At 43.9% G+C, this 20848-nt stretch overlaps 1 protein-coding gene across 3 annotated transcripts in view; it reads left to right on the top strand.

Annotated features, from left to right (window-relative positions):
- The window catches only part of LOC115153118 (ninein-like protein), a 45263-nt gene that overhangs the window by 12263 nt on the left and 12152 nt on the right, over positions 1–20848 (top strand). For 2 of the 3 annotated variants that reach the window (XM_029698182.1, XM_029698184.1), the window contains exons 2-14: positions 352–560; positions 7311–7407; positions 10479–10678; positions 13996–14062; positions 14238–14428; positions 14719–14874; positions 16084–16251; positions 16922–17058; positions 18585–18725; positions 18919–19093; positions 19634–19744; positions 19874–19963; positions 20575–20719. In XM_029698182.1, the coding sequence (XP_029554042.1) occupies positions 378–560; positions 7311–7407; positions 10479–10678; positions 13996–14062; positions 14238–14428; positions 14719–14874; positions 16084–16251; positions 16922–17058; positions 18585–18725; positions 18919–19093; positions 19634–19744; positions 19874–19963; positions 20575–20719 (1861 nt within the window). In that variant the 5' untranslated portion in view covers positions 352–377. Of the gene's footprint in view, positions 1–351; positions 561–7310; positions 7408–10478; positions 10679–13995; positions 14063–14237; positions 14429–14718; positions 14875–16083; positions 16252–16921; positions 17059–18584; positions 18726–18918; positions 19094–19633; positions 19745–19873; positions 19964–20574; positions 20720–20848 lie in introns of those variants that run through there. The other variant, XM_029698183.1, reaches the window with a different exon arrangement.

Here is a 20848-nt window from a genome sequence, read left to right as displayed (position 1 = left end):
ACTGACTTCTATTTTAGCCCTTAGCAACGCAGACTCTCGTTGGCACGCGCAATAATTGAATAATATAGATTTCAAAATGTATTTTGCAACGCTCGTGCGTGCGCCGAGTGGTGTAGTCAGCCTGTAAGGGCAGCAAATATATTTAGATGGTCCGTCTCACGAGAACATTTTACCACTGTACGTAGTTCAGGCCTAGTAGTCTATTGCAATGTATAGAGTAGCCTGGATGTAAGATTAATTGAAGTTGCATTGTGTGTGTGTGTATTGTGCAAGAGTGCAGATGTAGACATGTGATTGAACGTTTATTGTGCTTACCACTCTCTTCCTGTCCGCCATCCCACTTCACTGTAGGTGCAAGCCTTGCAATATGTACTGGGATGGATGAGGAAGAGCAGAACCGCTATGTGGCCCAGCTGAATGAGGAGTTTCACAGCTGTGACACCACAGGCACTGGTTACCTGGACAAGGAAGAGTTGTCAGCCCTTTGCCACAAGCTGTCCCTGGATGCTCACCTTCCCCTACTGTTGGACACCTTGCTAGGACCACACCACTATGCTCGGGTATGAGACCAGACCACTTTAGTAACTTCTCTCTCTATTGTGGATTTACCTTAAATTCCCCTTACTTTAAAACATGTTAAGTTCTGACATGCATAGTTGTGTAATAGCTGTGTTATGACACTTTCCTACCTTTTATTCAGTAGTCAAATCAAATTTTATTTGTCACATGCGCCAAATACAACAGGTTTAGACCTTACCGTGAAATGCTTACTTACAAGCCCTTAACCAACAATGCAGTTCAAGAAATGGAGCTAAGAAAATATTTACTAATTAAACTAAGGTAATTTTTCAAATAAAGAGTAACACAAGAAAATAACAATAACGAGGCTACAGTATATACAGGGGGTAACGGTACTAAGTCAATGTGCGGGGGTATAGGTTAATCGAGGTAATTTCTGCATGCAGGTAGGGGTAAAGTAACTACGCATAGGTAATATAAAGTGTAAATAGTCAGCAGTCTTATGGCTTGGGGGAAGAAGCTGTTAAGGAGCCTTTTAGACCTAGACTTGGTGCTCCAGGCCCGCTTGCCATGCGGTAACAGAGAACAATCTATGACTTGGGTGACTGGAGTCTGACAATTTTGGGGTGACTGGAGTCTTTGACACCGGCTAGTATATACGTCCTGGATGTCAGGAAGCTTTGCCCCAGTGATGTACTGGGCCGTACGCACTACCCTCTGTGGCGCCTTACGGTTGGATGCGGAGCAGTTGCCATACCAGGCGGTGATGGAACAGGTCAGGATGCACTCGATGGTGCAGTTGTAGTACTTTTAGAGGATCATGCCAAAATAATTTCAGTCTCCTGAGGGGGAAAAGGTGGTGTTGTGCCCTCTTCATGACTGTCTTGGTGTGTTTGGACCATGATAGTTTGTTGGTGATGTGGACACCAAGGAACTTGAAACTCTTGACCCGCTCCACTGCAGCCCCGTCGGTGTGAATGGGGATGTATTCGGCCCTCCTTTTCCTGTAGTCCACGATCAGCTCCTTTTGTCTTGCTCACATTGAGGGAGAGGTTGTTGTCCTGGCACCACACTGCCAGGTTTCTGACCTCCTCCCTATAGGCTGTCTCATCGTTGTCGGTGATCAGGCTTACCACTGTTGTGTCGTCTGAAAACTTAATGATGGTGTTGGAGCAGTTCTGGGTGAACAGGCAGTACAGGAGGAGACTAAGCATGCATCCCTGAGGGGGGCCCCTGTGTTGAGGATCAGCGTGGCATATATGTGTTGTTGCCTACCTTTACCACCTTCAGGATCCAGTTGTAGAGGGAGGTCTTCAGCTTAGTAACGAGCTTTGTGGGCACTATGGTGTTGAACGCTGAGCTGTAGTCACTGAACAGCATTCTCACATAGGTGCTTCTTTTGTCCAGGTGGGAAAGGGCAGTGTGGAGTGCGCTTGAGATTGCGTCATCTGTGGAACTGCTGGGGCAGTATGCAAATTGAAGTGGGACTAGGGTTTCTAGGATAATGTGAGCTATGACCAGCCTTTCAAAGCACTTCATGGCTACTGACGTGAGTGCTAGGGGACTGTAGTCATTTAGGCAGGTTACCTTCGCTTTCTTGGTCACAGGGACTAAGGTGGTCTGCTTGAAACGTACAGTTGAAGTCTGAAGTTTACATACACTTTGGTGTCATTACACAGGTTGGTGTCATTAAAACTCGTTTTTCAACCACTCCACAAATTTCTTGTTAACACACTATAGTTTTGACAAGTCAGTTAGGACATGTACTTTGCATGACACAAGTCATTTTTCCAACAATTGTTTAGATTATTTCACTTATAATTCACTGTATCACAATTCCAGTGGTCAGAAGTTTACGTACACTAAGTTGACTGCGCCTTTAAACAGCTTGGGAAAATCCAGAAAATGATGTCATGGCTTTAGACGCTTCTGATAGACTAATTTACATCATTTGAGTCAATTGGAGGTGTACCTGTGGATGTATTTCAAGGCCTACCTTCAAACGCAGTGCCTCTTTGCTTGACATCATGAAAATCAAAAGAAATCAGCCAAGAACTCATAAAAACAATTGTAGATCTTCACAAGTCTGGTTCATCCTTGGGAGCAATTTCCAAATACCTGAAGGTACCATGTTCATCTGTACAAACAATAGTACACAAGTATAAACGCCATGGGACCACACAGCTGTCATACCGCTCAGGAAGAAGACACGTTCTGTGAAAAGTGCAAATCAATCCCAGAACAGCAAAGGATCTTGTGAAGATGCTGGATGAAACATGTACAAAAGTATCTATATCCACATTAAAACGAGTCCTATATCGACATGACCTGAAAGGCCGCTCCGCAAGGAAGAAGCCACTGCTCCAAAACCGCCACTAAATAGCCAGACTACAGGTTGCAACTGCAGATGGGGACAAAAATCATACTTTTGGAGAAATGTCCTCTGGTCTGATGAAACAAAAATAGAATTGTTTGGCCATAATGACCATTGTTATTTTTGGAGGAAAAAGGGGATGCTTGCAAGCAGAGGAACACCATCCCAACCGAGAAGTACGGGGGTGGCAGCATCATGTTGTGGGGTTGCTTTGCTGCAGGAGGGACTGGTGCACTTCACAAAATAGATGATATCTTGAGGAAGGAAATTACGTGGATATATTGAAGCAACATCTCAAGACATCAGTCAGGAAGTTAAAGCTTGGTCGCAAATGGGTCTTCCAAATGGACAATGACCCCAAGCATACTTCCAAAGTTGTGGCAAAATGGCTTAAGGACAACAAAACCAAAGTATTGGAGTGACCATCACAAAGCCCTGACCTTAATCTGATAAATTTGCGGGCGGAACTGAAAAAGCGTGTGTGTGTGCAAGGATCCTACAAACCTGAGTCAGTTACACCAGCTCTGTCAGGGCGAATGGGCCAAAATTCACCCAACTTATTGTGGAAGCTTGTGGAAGGCTACTCGAAACGTTTGACCGAAGTTCAATAATTTAAAGGCAATGCTACCAAATACTAATTGAGTTGTATGTAAACTTCAGACTTCAACTGTAGGTATTACAGACTCCGTCAGGGAGAGGTTGAAATGTCAGTGAAGACACTTGCCAGTTGGTCTGTGCATGCTCTGTGTACACGTCCTGGCAATCTGTGAATGTGACCTGTTTTAAGGTCTTGCTCACATCGGCTACGGAGAGCGTGATCACACAGTCATCCGGAACAGCTGGTGCTCTCATGCATGCTTCAGTGTTGCTTGCCTAGAAATCGTGCATAAAAGGCATTTTGCCCATCTGGTAGGCTTGCATCACTGGGCAGCTCGCGGCTGGGCTTCCCTTTGTAGTCATGTCTCACAATGGTACACAACGGTCATCGAAATTGTCAAAAGGTAAACATATTCTAATAAATGCACTAGTTGGACAATGGATTTTTTTCAAATCCATCAGATATTGGCTGAATTATAGCACATAAAACAAATAATGAATGGAGTAAAGGCATTTAGTTGGGAATTTGAGGTATTCAATCTATTGTAAAATGTCACTTTTCTTATAATGCACTCATAGATAAATATAGGGCTGTTGCGGTGACCGTATTACCGCCACACTGTCGGTCACGAGTTGTGACCGTGTAGTCACTGTAATTAGGCTTCTCCAAGCTCAGATGCTGCTGATGGTCATTAGTAGCCTACCAAACTTGCTAACTGCCTGGTACTCAGCACTCTCTTGTCCCTAATCACTCTGACATCAATGCAAAGGTATTTGAAAATTGAATCAAACATGAGCCCAAGCTCTGTCAGGCTGGATGGGGAGCGTTGCTGAACACTCAGGTCTCTCCAGAAATGTTTGATCGTGTTCAAGTCCCGGCTCAAGGACATTGAGACTTGTCCCGAAGCCACTCCAGCATTCTTGGCTGTGTGCTTAGGGTCGTTGTCCTGTTGGAAGGTGAACCTTCGCCCCAGTCTGAGGTCCGGAGCGATCTGGAGCAGGTTTTCATCAAGGATCTCTCTGCTCTGTTCATCATTCCCTCGATCCTGACTAGTCTCCCAGTCCTGCCTCTGAAAAACATCATCCTCACAGCATGATGCTGCCACCACAATCTTTCACTGTAGGGATGGTGCCAGGTTTCCTCTACATGTGATGCTTGGCATTCAGGTCAAAAAGTTCAATATTGGTTTTATCAGAACAGAGAGTCTTGTTTCTCATGGCCTGCGAGTCCTTTTGGTGCGTTTTGGCAAACTCCAAGCAGACTGCCTTTTACTGAGGAGTGGCTTCCGTGTGGCCACTCTATCATAAAGGCCTGATTGGTTGTCCTTCTGGAAGGTTCTCCCATCTCCACAGAGGAACTCTGGAGCTCTGTCAGTGACGATCGGGTTCTTGGTCACCTCCCTGATTGCTCAGTTTGGCCGAGTGGCCAGCTCTAGGAAGAGTCTTGGTGGTTCCAAACTTCTTCCATTTTAAGAATGATGGAGGCAACTGTATTCTTGGGGACCTTTAATGCTGCAGACATTGACCTCATGGCTTGGTTTTTGGTCTGAAATGCACTGTCAACTGAGGGACCTTCTATAGTCAGGTGTGTGCTTTTCCAAATCATGTCCAATCAGTTAAATTTACCACAGGTGGACTCCAGTCAAGTTGTAGAAACATCTCACCTGAGCTCAATTTCGAGTCTCATAGCAAAGGTTCTGAATACTTAAGTGAATAAGGTATTCCTGTTAAATGTGAAAAATTTAGATTTTTCATTATTGTGTGAAGATTGATTTTTATTTTATTTATTACATTTTAGAATAAGGCTGTAACATGACAAAGTGGAACAAGTCGAGGGGTTTTAATACACTGCTCAAAAAAATCAAGGGAACACTAAAATAACACATCCTAGATCTGAATGAATGAATTAATCTTATTAAATACTTTTTTCTTTACATAGTTGAATGTGCTGACAACAAAATCACACAAAAATAATCAATGGAAATCCAATTTATCAACCCATGGAGGTCTGGATTTGGAGTCACACTCAAAATTTAAAGTGGAAAACCACACTACAGGCTGATCCAACTGATGTAATGTCCTTAAAACAAGTCAAAATGAGGCTCAGTAGTGTGTGTGGCCTCCACGTGCCTGTATGACCTCCCTACAACGCCTGGGCATGCTCCTGATGAGGTGGCGGATGGTCTCCTGAGGGATCTCCTCCCAGACCTGGACTAAAGCATCCGCCAACTCCTGGACAGTCTGGTGCAACGTGGCGTTGGTGGATGGAGCGAGACATGATGTCCCAGATGTGCTCAATTGGATTCAGGTCTGGGGAACGGGCGGGCCAGTCCATAGCATCAATGCCTTCCTCTTGCAGGAACTGCTGACACACTCCAGCCACATGAGGTCTAGCATTGTCTTGCATTAGGAGGAACCCAGGGCCAACCGCACCAGCATATGGTCTCACAAGGGGTCTGAGGATCTCATCTCGGTACCTAATGGCAGTCGGGCTACCTCTGGCGAGCACATGGAGGGCTGTGCGGCCCCCCAAAGAAATGCCACCCCACACCATGACTGACCCACCGCCAAACCGGTCATGCTGGAGGAAGTTGCAGGCAGCAGAACGTTCTCCACGGCGTCTCCAGACTCTGTCATTTGCCAATCTTGGTGTTCTCTGGCAAATGCCAAACGTCCTGCACAGTGTTGGGCTGAAAGCACAACCCCCACCTGTGGACGTCGGGCCCTCATACCACTCTCATGGAGTCTGTTTCTGACCGTTTGAGCAGACACATGCACATTTGTGGCCTGCTGGAGGTCATTTTGCAGGGCTCTGGCAGTGCTCCTCCTGCTCCTCCTTGCACAAAGGCGGAGGTAGCGGTCCTGCTGCTGCTGGGTTGTTGCCCTCCTACGGTCTCCTCCACGTCTCCTGATGTACTGGCCTGTCTCCTGGTAGCGCCTCCATGCTCTGGACACTACGCTGACAGACACAGCAAACCTTCTTGCCACAGCTCGCATTGATGTGCCATCCTGGATGAGCTGCACTACCTGAGCCACTTGTGTGGGTTGTAGACTCCGTCTCATGCTACCACTAGAGTGAAAGCACCGCCAGCATTCAAAAGTGACCAAAACATCAGCCAGGAAGCATAGGAACTGAGAAGTGGTCTGTGGTCACCACCTGCAGAACCACTCCTTTATTGGGGGTGTCTTGCTAATTGCCTATAATTTCCACCTGTCCACCTGTCTATTCCATTTGCACAACAGCATGTGACATTTATTGTCAATCAGTGTTGCTTCCTAAGTGGACAGTTTGATTTCACAGAAGTGTTATTGACTTGGAGTTACATTGTGTTGTTTAAGTGTTCCCTTTATTTTTTGGAGCAGTGTACTTTCCGAATGCATTGTATTGTTTGCGAGATCAGACAGGTCACTACAATCAGTGTTCATTTTCGGAAGTTGCTTTAATTTCAGCGCATCTGTTGTAAACATTTCAACTGTATTTTTCAGTTGCACAAAAAATCACTGATGAAGTGTTTTTAGCATTCTTATAGATCCAACGTTAAGCCAATGTATTCCATTGAGCCCGTTTCCACCATAACCAGAGTGTTTGACAGGTCATTACAAACATTTCCACTGTTTTTAACTGAGAAAACGAATGGCACAGGCAAGATTGGGAAGAGCCGCCAGAGTATGAAAGCAATCAGTCCTGCGAGATTTAAATGACAAGTGGATTTTGCACCCCTCAAACACCGGAAATAGATGGCTAAAAAGAACAGACCTTCAGGCATGTGCGTTGCTAATAGTGTACACAGTTAATTCACTTTCCCTTTTTGTTTTGCAGGTGAATTTTGAGGAGTTCAAAGAAGGCTTTGTAGCTGTGCTTTCACGCTCTCTGGACTTCAGCACCTCTGAAGAGGAGAGCAGCTACCTGGAGCCAGGTAAAACACGCATGCTGGGGAGGTGGGGCTTTACGTCTGGTTTTCATTGTTTAGATGTCTGTGCAAACACACTGATTTGTTTATGTCCCTAAGCAGTTCAGATTGCTGTTTTTCCATGTCCGCTGGCCCCATGTGGTGAATAAGATGGATTTATAGATCAGATTCGAGGTGCGAATGCCGGGGGGGCTCAGCTCCCCTTTTTTAATGAGACGTTAGCTCCCCTAAATTTTGGAGCGTCTCTAAATAATGCAAATTGAACCATTTTTAACATGTAGTGGTAAATATATGACAAACAACTCAGTATCAGGAAGGAGTTCCTTTTATGTTTTGTGTATTTAGCTTGAGTATTTTCTATCAGTATTTGTTTTCTTTCCTGGGTCAGCTGATGATGGCTGACCAATCTCACTAGACATCTAGTCTACAGCTAGACCCTGATGCGCATCCAATCCATCCATCAAGGTGACTCTTTCGGTTAGAAGAGGTTAACGTTTGGTTAGAAGCATTCGATTTTGCAATGGCATAGGCCTTCATTATTTTGGATTCGTGTGCTCACGAGAACTGTTTTCACGGCGATACATAATGAAGTGTCTGTCTGTGATCTCCAAGATCCACGATTCGTAAAGGATTTAAGTTAAATGTAATTCAATTGTTAAATGCTTAATAGTGACATAGCACTGTCATATTGTAATTTCATGTAAAGAAAGAAATGTTTGTCACGCGAGCTGTGAAGACTCCAACCATTAACTCATGAATTATGGACAACTGATGAACTAGGGTATAAAACATGTTTTGATTCAACTCATGTGTTATATTGAATGTAGGCTACCTGTTCTGCGTGTGTAAAATTGCTTCAGCCGAGAGGATAGGCTATCTGCAGCGGTGTAGGCCTAGTGGAGGGTAACACAGTTTACCCACCCTTTTCAGAAAAATGCATTGAAAGTATACCGAGACCGGCAATCAGAGTTTACCTACCTTTTATTTTTATTTTTTATTAATTAATACATTTTTTTACCACTTCTTCACTGGGCACCGTCATACATTAACATTTACATTTTAGTCATTTAGCAGACGCTCTTATCCAGAGCGACTTACAGTAGTGAATGCATACATTTCATTCATTTTTATTTTTAATTTTTTTCCCCCCGTACTGGTCCCCCGTGGGAATCGAACCCACAACCCTGGCATTACAAACACCATGCTCTACCAACTGAGCCACACGAGACCCAATATCATACCTATTTGAAGTTCATGGTAGTACACATTGTAGCCTAGTCTAGTATGTTGACCGTGTGTGTTATGGTGACCATTCAGTTTCAGCCCCATTTTAGTTGTCCCAGGTTTTCAGGCTACAAAAAAATTACAATTTGTCAGCAAGACGCTTCAATTCATGTAGGCCTAATCAATGGCAATCACTGAATGTCATTGGGTACACTGTTTGGTGTTTCGTAACCGATGTCTATTTCCATTCATAATATGGCGTGAGTATACATGCAGTTTGAATGCTGGATTTATTTTGGAGTGGACCAAACATGCACAGGTAGCCTACTTTTTGATATGATCTGTTTGACAATCAGATGAAAATATAAGTGGTTGTGTTCATACCACATTAAAAGGTAATTCATTTTTACCATTTTAAATTACGTCTTTATTATTAGGCCCATGAAATGTAATTGTGCTACGCAAGCACAATTGCGTAGCACAATAGAGACCCACCCCCCCACCTGAAAGTCATGGTATAATTTGTACTCTAATAAGATTAAGTAAACATTGTATCCTTGTGGATAAACGTCTGCTTTTATATAAGATAGTCTGCCTTAGTATGACCTCATCGAAAGCGATCAAAATAATTTTGTTTAGACTCGTGGTACTTCATTTGGGATATTCTGGTTTGTTGCACAGGGTGGATTGACCGTGAGATCACCTGAATGAGGACTCCAACAGTAAATAATGACAATACTATTAGAGACATCAAAGGGATAGGCTATATTTAGTATCTTCCCTCCCTAAGGAAATGCAGCTGATCCAGTTAATAATCTCTGTCCTGATTTAGCTCCAGGATGGGTTTTATTCTGAAACAAATACTGATTTTAAAATGTATTACACATTCTGTACCTTTTTGACAAACCCAAACTCAGTTAAGATATCATGTATTGTACAGCCATTCACTTTATAGGATTTCTGAACTTTAGTTGGCCATACGTTGGTATGTGTTCTTTTATTTTGAAATGTGTTTCCTGAGTTTAGGGTGTTGCAGTAGGAGGATCTAGGAGGGCACCAGAGTTCCCTCCTCATTCCCAGAATGTTACAGTATGATTAAGTTTATTGCCAAGTTAGTTTCTGGGAACTGATGACCACTGTCCTTTTTTGAAATGCTCTTTTTTTAAAGGCTGTGTTTGACAACGTTTTTGTAAGACCAGAGATTTGGTGACTACTAAGTCTACGCTACAGTTTGTCCCTTGTTTCTTTGTAACTAAACATTAACAAGCTTTTGTGAGAATATGTTTATAGTAGTAATTGTGGGCAGACTAAATGCCCAGCTGGTCTAAAATGTTTTTTCTTTAGTACTGATACAGTTTATACAGTTGATATTTTGTGTGGAAAATATTATATCGATACTTTGACTCCAAGTATATCGATTTGTAAAAAATGTATATACTTTTATTTTTTATTTTTTAGCTGGTTGAGAGAATGCGAAGAGTGTGCAAAGCTGTCATCGAGGCAAAGGGTGACTACTTTGAAGAATCTGAAATATATTTTGATTAGTTTAACACTTTTGGTTACTACATGATTCCATATGTGTTATTTCATAGTTTTGATGTCTTCGCTATTATTCTACAATATATAGAAAATAGTAAAAATAAAGAAAAAACCCTTTTGACTGGTACTGTACATGTAGCTTACTTATGTTATTCTTATTTATTTTTCTCGTGTTTTTGTTCTACTTTATTTTATAGTACTACTGATATTGATTACTGCATCGTTGGGAAAGAGCTTTCAAGAAAGGCATTTATTTCACTGCAATCTCTCTGTCCTTCCCGATCACCATCTCTTTCCTCTCCCGGCCATCCCAGTTGTTCCTGAGGAAGTGAAGCCCAAGTTTGTGAAGGGAACGAAGCGCTACGGCCGGCGGTCCCTGCCGGATCGGCCCGACTCTGAGCTCACAGCTGACTCGGAGGGCTCTCGTCATTTCAGGACGGAGCAGAAGGAGCCCTCTCCCGCTGGCGTGAGGAGGATAAAACTCAGACGCTCTACTTCTCTAGAGAGTGTGGAGGTAAGAGACGTGCTCCTCCTCTACCCCTCTCACCCTCTGTTTGCTGTGTTTATTCTGTGGCTGTGCACTAATTTGAGAGTCGCTGACAAAGATGGCTGACTTTTGACTTCTCAAGCTTGGCGCAGGGCATAATCTAGATCTGACTGTTTGGAGAAATATTCCCATTTTGTATTTATTTTTTACCTAGGCAAGTCAGTGCTTCACTTCAATTTTCTTCATTTCCTTCACATCCCATGAAGGGTGCGTTGTGCTGGGTGAGGTCTGAATCAAATATCTCTATGACCTGCAATTTGTTGGCAACCACACGTTTTCTAGGATTCCGCACCATACTTCTCTTCAGACCACTGTATAACTGAGTGAGAGAGTTGAGTCTCAGAGGTACTTGGGGTTTTGAGCAGACCGCTCCACTCCACACTCAGGAAGTGGGATTATATGGAATGTGCTACTGGCAGCGCTCATGGCTGGTCCCCGCTCCTGCCCCACACCATCCATTCCCCCAGTTCTAGCTTTGGCTCTCTCGCACTCTCTCGCACTCTCTCATTGCTTTATTGGCATGAAAAACATTGTGTAAATATTGCCAAAGCGTCAATATATGCGATATACATTAATAAAATAATAAACTCTCTACTAGTCAGGACCTCTACCTTAGGGAGGAGAGCTTTGGACCATCAGATTATACTGTATATTGTATCTCTTTGCATTGTGTAATATTGTGATTTTGAATCTGCTGACTCAGACTGATAATATTGGAATGAGTGAAATCCTCTGTTATGTTGCTGGCTTGGTGCATATGCCAGGTACTTAAGGGATCTGATCTTCCATGGCTTTGTCTTTCATTGGTCTCATTGCATTTTATTGTTTTTTGAAGGCCCATTGTTTTGGGCTCTAAATTGTATAACAGTAGAAGACAACTAGTGAAGGAAAGTTCATGGTGGTGGCTGATGGGTATCTGTCAGTGTTAAAGACTCGGCGTGAAACACTGCTGTGAGTGAAAAGTTTGGCGCCCTTTGCAGTTGACCACCGTTTCCCTGTCTGGTGTGTGTGTTTTGAGTCTGGAATGAGTAGGTTAGTTGAAGTAAGAGTTGCATAAATGGTCTGGATAGAGATTTTGATAATGAGGCTATACATTCTCACATTTTATCTATGAGTATGCATACATAAGCCTAGCCGACATAATCATGGAAAAGCGATGGTTGACCTCTGTCGTCCGCTGCCTGTGAACAAAGTGCTCATTTTAGAAACCCATCCTGTTATCCCAGATTTTCTCTCCCTCTCTTTTTTCAGTTTGAAATATTTAGAGCTTTTATGTAACGCTGCACTGACTATCTCTGATAACTCGTGAGATTACGTCTTTCCAAAGCCCCTCTCTCCCTCGTCAAGCCATAGTGCCAGATAGGTCCCTGTGCCATGTTTCTCATTAAGCTCTCCACCAATAATCTATTTTTAAATAGTTAAACATTTTCCATCAGTTCAGGCATTATGTAAGCAGCTTTAAGCCTTGGTGGATTCCTTGCTACTGGAGGACAGAGAGTTGAACTACGGCATAGCATCCCTGTCGTATTGTTGGTTACACAGGATGGGTAACAGCAGTTCACTCAGGTAGAACGTAGTAACAGTCAACTGCTTGGTAACAGGAACATGGTTATCTGGGTGAACTATGTGATTAGAATGGGGGAGGGTGGGATTCATGGGGCTGGGGAGTTGATAGGTCGTTTACCGCTTTTGGGCTGAAACACGGTTTCTTTGTGGAATTTTGGTGGTGGAATGTTGCCGTCAGCTTCCCCTTGTTATGTAAATAATTGAACTGGTCCCGTTTTTAAATATTTCACACAAGCTTATCCCTCTTCACATCACTTCGTATGACTTATTAAGTTATCATACGCAACCTACATTTACGTCTGCATATCCTTCTACAATGCAGCGTGTCGTCCGGGTTAAGTGCCTGAAGAAGCATTTTCAAGGGCATGTTAATGTTGGTGTCCCATTTAGCTGGCATGCTTAAGTTAGCATCAGTTTCCATTCACCTTTCTTTCACATGCTATTTGTTGAGAATTCTGTAACATTCTCTCTGTTCAGACAGAATTCCTTTTGTCTGGTTACAGCGGGTAGTCAACCATCGTCAATCTATTGTTGACTTACGGACATAAACATTACGATTTCATCATCCAGCTGAAACGATTGGTTTTGATATGTTGAGAGGATTAGTCTTGTCTTTACCTTCTCAGCTGACTACATCACTGCCCACCATTTTGTGTTAGTACAGTGTTTGTTTACATTTCTTAAGCCGCGGGCCACTGTAGTAAAGAGCAATTGTGCTCGGTGACCTTGAAGTGGTGCCTATGACAACAATAATAAACTCACTGACCAGGGGTAGCCTGCCATGTGTTGGAGAGAACCAATTGGATTTGTTGGGGGGGGATTCGACAATCCTGAAAGCAGCACAGTGTTCCCATTTTGAAAAGCCTTTCATGGATGAGTTAAATGTTGTTCAAGAATTTCAGCTGATAAAAAAATTGATAGTGTCTTGTTGTCCCATGATAAGTGGCCTGTTTCTGATGTGGCTCTGCAGCTTGGGGCCGTGCCCAGATTGATTCCTTATAATGAAGCCATGAAATCAATAGACCAGTCTTCCACATGGGATTGATTTAAAATGATAGATTTCAAAGATTTTGAGGGGGAACATGGGACCTTGGAACCAAGACGGTAACAGCCGATCCTTCCACAAATATATTCTCTGTTTAAGATGTTGCCAGGATTCATTTGGTTAGATGATTAGGGTGCTTTGGAACTTGCCTCCTCAGTATACAGTACTCAATAACTGACTTCCGTTACTAACTTTAGTTAAACTTTATTATGTAAGACCATAATTAGTTTGTCTGTGTGAGAGCCAACGGCCCCATATGCTGCTGGGGAGTCCAGTCTACTGTTGAGCCTGCTGGAATCACAATCTGCTGGTTGTTCTTGCTCAGTGTAGCAGAAGTAATGTTGAGAAGGGGTTGGAACTCCTTATGGTCAGTTAAACGTTCTCTCTGTTATCATTGCTCATCGCTAACAGGCTAGCACTCGCTTACAGATTTCTCTCTTTCACACTCAGCAGGCACACTTACACAAACACACACTTCATCTTCTATACACTCCTCTCACAACACACTTAGTAGTAGGGTAAACTAGCTTCCACAGGGCAGTTCACACACAGACCTACACACTGACTAAACAACATAGCCAGATTATGATACTGGATGTGGACAGGCATACGGGTCAGCATTTTAGGCAGTGTCGTTTTTCAGTTGTGACACTCATCAATGTCTTACTTCCAGAGTCTCAAGTCAGATGAGGACACCGGAAGCCATAAGGACGCCATCCATCAGACTTTTGAGGCACAAGGTACTTAAATATTTTTATTTAAAGGTGATTAAGTTTACTTCATTGTACATTCATTCTTCAAGACTGGAGTTTTTCCTGGTTAAGTCTTGTGACCAGGAAAACCTCCTGGCCCTATTCATACAGTCTACTGCTATACCCTCTGAGGGACTTCCATCCTGACGTGTGTGTGTCTCAGGGCAGCAGAAGCGATGGAAGCGGGACAGTTCAGAGAGCACGCTCCACTCCCCTGGGCCGCGGGCCGAGGTGACAGACAGCCGGATGAGGGCGGGGTGGGAGGAGCTGGGGGTAGGAGTAGGTGGCTTTCTGAACAGGCAGGAGCTGTCCCTGGTCTGTGACCACCTTGGCCTGCAGGACCTGAATCCAGAGGTATGGCCAGCCCAACATTCCAGCCAGTGGTTGTGTTTTAATTCCCTAATTCCCGGAAGTGTGCACTTGCTCACTCCCCCTCAAGGGATCAAAGTATTGGATTAGTGTAAACTTGGGCTAAAGGGAATTTTCACCGTTTCTTCTATCAGTACGTCCATTCCTTTTTAATCCATGGGGGGGTGCACACCAAGGAGATAGGCAGGTAGTCAGACTGTAGTCAGTGGTTACAAGCCAATGACATGTGTGTGAATTTGACTTTGTGTTATCTGACTCTACGTGTTATCACACAGGAGTTGGACGCCCTCTTCAGAAAGTTGGACACTGACCTGGATGGGAGGGTCAGCCTCGGGGAGTTCCAGAAGGGTCTCTTTAGAGAGGGGGGCGTGCCAGCTCCCACCTCCTCCTCCACCCCCATACGCCCCAACCCCCAGCGCTCACTCCAGCAGGTGAGAAGACCGACCAGACGGACACCCTTTTTAGGGCCTGCGTACATGTTTTAACAGTGATTGATTTCTATGGAAACGTATGCGAGTGGGTCTGGGTCAGTAGAGTAAATGTATGTAATTAGGCCAGAACAGTGATCCGTGGATAACACAAAATGACAGTATATTGGCACGTGGGACCTCCATCTGGCTCTAACTGAAGGGAGTTTTTGAGATTCATTCTATTTATTAGAAATACACTGTCACTTTACTTTAAATGGGTGGCTGGTAGGGTGTTTTAAGGAGCCTATTGAGATATTCTGTGGCTCATAGTTTAGTATTAAGATAAAGGCGTAATAAAGTATTCAAAATTCTATGATCTATTGATTTCTACATTATCCCTTCAGTATCCGACATACAAAGCCTACTAATTATACTGGAACAGTTTCTGTGTATACGTTTGCCGTCTGTCACTCAGACCTATTTCCTGCTGGTCAATTAAGGAACTTTAGGCAGCTGCCGATCAAGTCATTGACTGTTGATGGCGGAGCGTAGTCTGCCCTTCCTGCATTCCTTTGCAGAATGACCATATCCACACAAGGAGGAAGTCAGTCAGAAATCATGTATTGCATTTCAGGCCTGAAATCTGGCTGTGGTTTGTTAACATGGGCTCTGAAAGACATCATCTGTTCTTTCAAAGCTGGGCATGTTGGTGCCTCTCAGGTATTAGGAACAACTTGCAAGTTGTTTTGATAGCTACATGAACCAGCACCGAGACACCCAGTGTGTTTCTCAGCCTGAAAACTACTGCCTCTCCTCCATGTCCTAACCTGGTGGGTGTAGTGGTAGATGTACAGTATGTCATGTGCAAATAGGGAATGGAAAGTAGGCTAAGCCAGATTAAGTGTTACAACACCAAAAAGGTGTTTATTAGCGGCGCGTGAAACACGTGTGTGTGTGTGGCACTGAGGCTCTTTTGTCTGTGGGAGCCTGGATTAAACAATGCACAGTGGGGGAGTTCAGATTATTCTTTGAGAGAGCAGCATGACCGATGGAGGTGTTCCTACGACAATGCCATGTGTTTCTATGGCACTGTGGGAACAGCAGTGAGGCTACACAAGCACGTCCGCACTGCACAGTGGTCTGCAGCGGTGTTCTGCGGCGGACGAACTGAATCGGGCCATCCGCTAGCCTGTTCCTGTAGCTCTCATGTCTTTCTCGGTTTTCTCCCAGGCCTTCGAGGAGCGGACGGTGCGCTCCACCTCTCCCTCTCTCCTGTCTGCCACCGTGGGCCAGAGGCTGCTGACCAGGCTGGACGAAGGGTCGGGCTGCACCAGTCCAGAGAGGGTCATCGCCCTCTGGACCGGCGAGGGCATACGGAACAGCAGGGACATCCTACAGGTTAGTGCCGGACTAGTTTTGAACCAATTGCATGTGTTCATCCAACTACTGTTTTATTTAATATTTTTTTGAATCTCTTGCTGTCATGGATACACATGCTCATTGCTTGTGCCAGTTATTTTCAGAAGTAGCCTTGAAATGTTGAGTACTCTGCCTTTTACGGCTGATTGAATTGATATGTTGTTGAAGAGCCTTGGCGTTAGTTGGTTTGTACGGGGTAAAGAAAGCTGCAGGGTTTCTAGGGGCATCTCCTTCCTGTGTGTGAAAGGTGTAATGGGAGTAGAATTGAGATTGTCGGTTCCAGATCCATGTAGCTGATGCTCTTTTGCTTTCGATTAGACGCTTTAGTGTGGAACTATAATCTATGTAACTCAGCCTACAAAAGCCCCTAGCTAGACACGCTCTGATTTTTATATTAACTGTTACTGAGATAATAATAGTGTAATCTGACACATTTTTAGTACACTAGAGTATAAACATGAGGATGAGCTGAACTTTGACCTGAGTTTATATTTACCGTACACCAGTTGTCAAAACACCTAGTCCATGAGAGCTACAGTGATGGAGGCTGGCACTAAAACACCAAATTGCACTCCAGGACCGCGGTTGGTGATTGAGTTACCACTGCCATGCGTTCATAAATTGACCTGTGCTGTTTGGTCCCCGCCAGACTCTGGACTTCCCCCTGGAAGAGCGGGTCAGTCTGGCGGAGCTCACCCTGGCCCTGGACAATGAGCTGCTGGTCAGCGGCAACGGCATCCACCAGGCCGCCCTCATCTCCTACAAGAACGAGATCCAGTTCCTCCAGTGGGTCTTTGGTTTGATACTGTATACTTTGGTACTGCATGCTTCCATTGGATTCTAGAATGAAGGTCATGGCCAAAGAGAGTACATAGAGAACAATAGTAATGGTGTCCTTTTTGTAGGCACTAACTCCGCCCTGGCTCATTGGCTAAAGCGTAATGGGGAAATTAATGGGTTTTTGGATAAAAAAAATGTCAGTGGTAAACAAAGGCTTAGGAGATCTTATACGTTTTGTTCAACGCATTTACGTAATCAAAACGAGCACATAAAGGCTTTTACAATTCTTAAAGGTCATGTTAACTGACTGATATTATCTCATAGAACAAACCGTGTAATATTTCCTAAGCCTGTGTTAACGTCAGACCTTATTTTCTGCATTTATCCCAAAACCCCATTCATTTCCCTCCATAGGAATGGCTGAACGAACCATTGGTAACTCATTTCCGTTTTTTTTTTTAGGACTACAAGCTGGCGAGCTCTGTTGCATCCCCTGGGTTAATTTCCTGTATGAGCCAGTGACCTTTAATTAATTTGCATCAACTGTTTATTGATTTCATGGTCAGGCATTGCTTTAAGGGGAATCATTGGTTCAACTTCACTAATGTGCAGAGAAACCGTAGCCTACATAATGGATTTTGGTTCTGACTGATTTTACTACGGCTCCGACGAGAGATGTTGACGATGCTTTTATATTGTTGATTGTAAAAGTTATTGCTTTGTCAATTTAATGACCAACTTTGGAACCAAAATACATCACTCTTTTATTAAGTATTAATTTGCCAGTGTTCAGCTGCCGTGGTAAGCCTATTTGGATTCTATATGCGTAATGTAGATATAATATCAACTCAGCAAAAAAAGAAACGTCCCTTTTTCAGGACCCTGTCTTTCAAAGATAATTAGTAAAAATCCAAATAACTTCAGGAATGTCAGTGTTCTGCCATGGCCAGCGAAGAGCCCAGATCTCAATCACATTGAGCACGTCTGGGATCTGTTGGATAGGAGGATGAGGGCTAGGGCCATTCCCCACAGAAATCTCTGGGAATTTTCAGGTGCCTTGGTGGAAGAGTGGGGTAACATCTCACTGCAAGAACTGGCAAATCTGGTGCAGTCCATGAGGAGGAGATACACTACAGTACTTAATGCAGCTGGTGGCCACACCAGATACTGACTGTTTACTATTTTAACCCCCCCCTCTCCTTTGTTCAAGGACACATTATTCAATTTCTGTTAGTCACATGTCTGTGGAACTTGTTCAGTTTATGTCTCAGTTGTTGAATCTTATGTTCATACAAATATTTACACATGTTAAGTTTGCTGAAAATCAACGGCGTTGACAGTGAGAGGACGTTTCTTTTTTTTTGTTGCTGAGTTTTATATATATATATTATATATATTATATATATATATATATATATATATATATCTGCTGTTAAAGTTAGTCCTCCATGATGTACTGCGCTATCGGGTCATTCTGGTGAGTGATGTAGTAAGGTCCATGCTGAAATGTTTGTCTACTGGCTGTCCCTCAGGGTCCTAGCAGACCAGGCGTGTCGGGAGAGGGACAAGGTAAAGGCTGACCTGGAGTGGGCCGACAGGAGGAACCTCCAGCTGGTCAGCGAGGTGGATGACAGACACGCCGCCATTGAGTCACTGAATGAAACCAAAATCAAGTAAGACCTGTTCTTCCTTCTCGTTCTAGATTACAGACTGATCTGGTGGTTGGAAAATCTTGCTTGACTGCTTGTGAATTGTCATGATCTGAGTGTGAGCTGTTGACCTTGTTGAATGTAAATCATGTACTGTAAAGTAGCTCCTGTTGAATGGAGGAGAGGCAATTTAGTCCAACTTCTCTCTGATTGGCAGGGGTCTGGAGCAGGAGTTCCGGGATAGGCTTACGGCCCTGCGTTGTGAATCTGCACAGGAGAGCGAGGTCCTACTGCAGCAGGTGGAGCATGAGCGGGCCAAGCTCAAAGAGGAAGTGGAGGTCCTACGGGCACATGATGCCAGTCTGCACGAGGAAGTCTGCAATGCCACCCAGGTGCCTGGCCCTATAGAGATGCCCGATGAGGTTTTAACAATGAGAAAAGCGTGCTAATAAGACAGGCAATTGTTTGACTACCCCTTCTACAAGATTCCTTGAGCTTAACCTCCTATTTTTGATTTCATTGCTTTAGGCTCCTTAAGCTTTTGAATACACTTTTGTGTGAGTATAAACTGATGAATGTTCTGCAAGGAATATTTCATCTCCCTCTAAGTCTCTTCTCTAGACTAGAGAACTCAAAGGAGAGGATTAGATTAGCCCATGTGATTTTTATATATATATATATATATATATTTATTTTTTTGTCTTGGCCTTCCTGCTTGCAACATCCACCTTCAGACAGACACGCTCTATTCACACTCCAACTAGACCCACCCGCTCACTGACCACCAACCAATGGCAGACTGTTGCTGAGCTTCTTAACAATCCGCCTGTTGTTAGTACCCCCTATTGTTTTCTATTGTGGCGTGATTATACTGTGTTGGATACCTTAGAGCGTTATCGTATCACTAAGTAACCCTCCCTCTGGGTTAACAGGAGAAAGGCCGTTTGGAGGAGGAGGGCAGTGTTCTGAAGGGGAAGCTGTCAGAGACAGAGAGAACCATCTCTAAACTGCAGAGAGACCTGGACCAGCTCCTACGAGACAAGGTGAGAGGGAGCTTTGTGAGGATGGGCGTGATGATGTCATTCTGTGGTAACTCATCCCTCTGGTAAAACTGCATTGCTCACTCCCTATGAATGATTGATGACGGTTTCTGTTTTGGTTGGCTGACGCAGTTTGGGAGCCTGGATCCGAACAACACAGGACTGCTTAACCAGGAGGAGCGCTTCTCTGAGATCATCAAGGAGTACGAGCTGCAGTGCCGGGTAAGCGAGAGAGGGAGCCAGAGAAAGTGTGCGTGTGTATGTGTGCTCGAGTCTGTGTTTTAAAGAATCATGCCTCGCGTGGAAGCTCCGAGGGGGCTTGACCTAGCCTGGCTACCAGTCTTTTTAGCTAACATTCCACTAATTTGTCAAATGACAGGAGTGGCAAGGAGTGGATTGTAAACTAAAAAGACTGTTACCAAGACTAGGCTTGACCTGGTTTACCTTTCACAATTTTCCAAAGTCTAGTAATTGGTTATACACGGCATGCATAACATTCATGATTCATGGCAAACAGATGATTTTTTTCTTCTCACTTGCCTGTACAGAGTTGAGATCTGTTTTTGAGTGTATCATGACAAGCCTCTTGATTTATCCAAATGCCTCCCATTTTTGGGAACCTAGAAAATGAAGGTGAGCGTGTGTTATTCTGGGTTCACAGAATGAGTGTTGCTGTGTGGCTTTACTAGCATGTGCACGTGGCAGTTGGTGAGGACATTGTTGACTGGTGCTGCTCTATCTCTATAGTAAGTCTGCTGGGTTTTGCTGGATGTGTTATTTATGTTTGTCTGAAGTGTCACCACTCTGCTAAATGACAAGTTTGTGTGTCACAGGCGCTGCGGGACCGGAATGACGAGTTGAACTCGGAGGTGGATTTTTTAAAGAGTCAGGGGATGGGGAGGAGATCCAGACAGGAAAGGGACACATCCACACACGCCTGGTCTAGCCGACGATCACTGACTACTGAGTCAGACTCTGGTAAATCCCTGTTTTCACCCGATTTGTCTCTAGAATCTATTTGTGTTAAGAACATATTTAAATATGGTTTTTCTCATTTTCAGTTTTTACTTTGAAATGTATACAGAACAAAAATATAAACGCAACATG

This window comes from Salmo trutta, chromosome 18 (assembly GCF_901001165.1).
Source record: "Salmo trutta chromosome 18, fSalTru1.1, whole genome shotgun sequence".
In the NCBI taxonomy this organism is placed as follows: Eukaryota; Metazoa; Chordata; class Actinopteri; order Salmoniformes; family Salmonidae; genus Salmo; species Salmo trutta.
The sequence above is the reverse complement of the archived record's forward strand: the minus strand, read 5'-3'. Positions and strand labels throughout refer to the sequence as shown.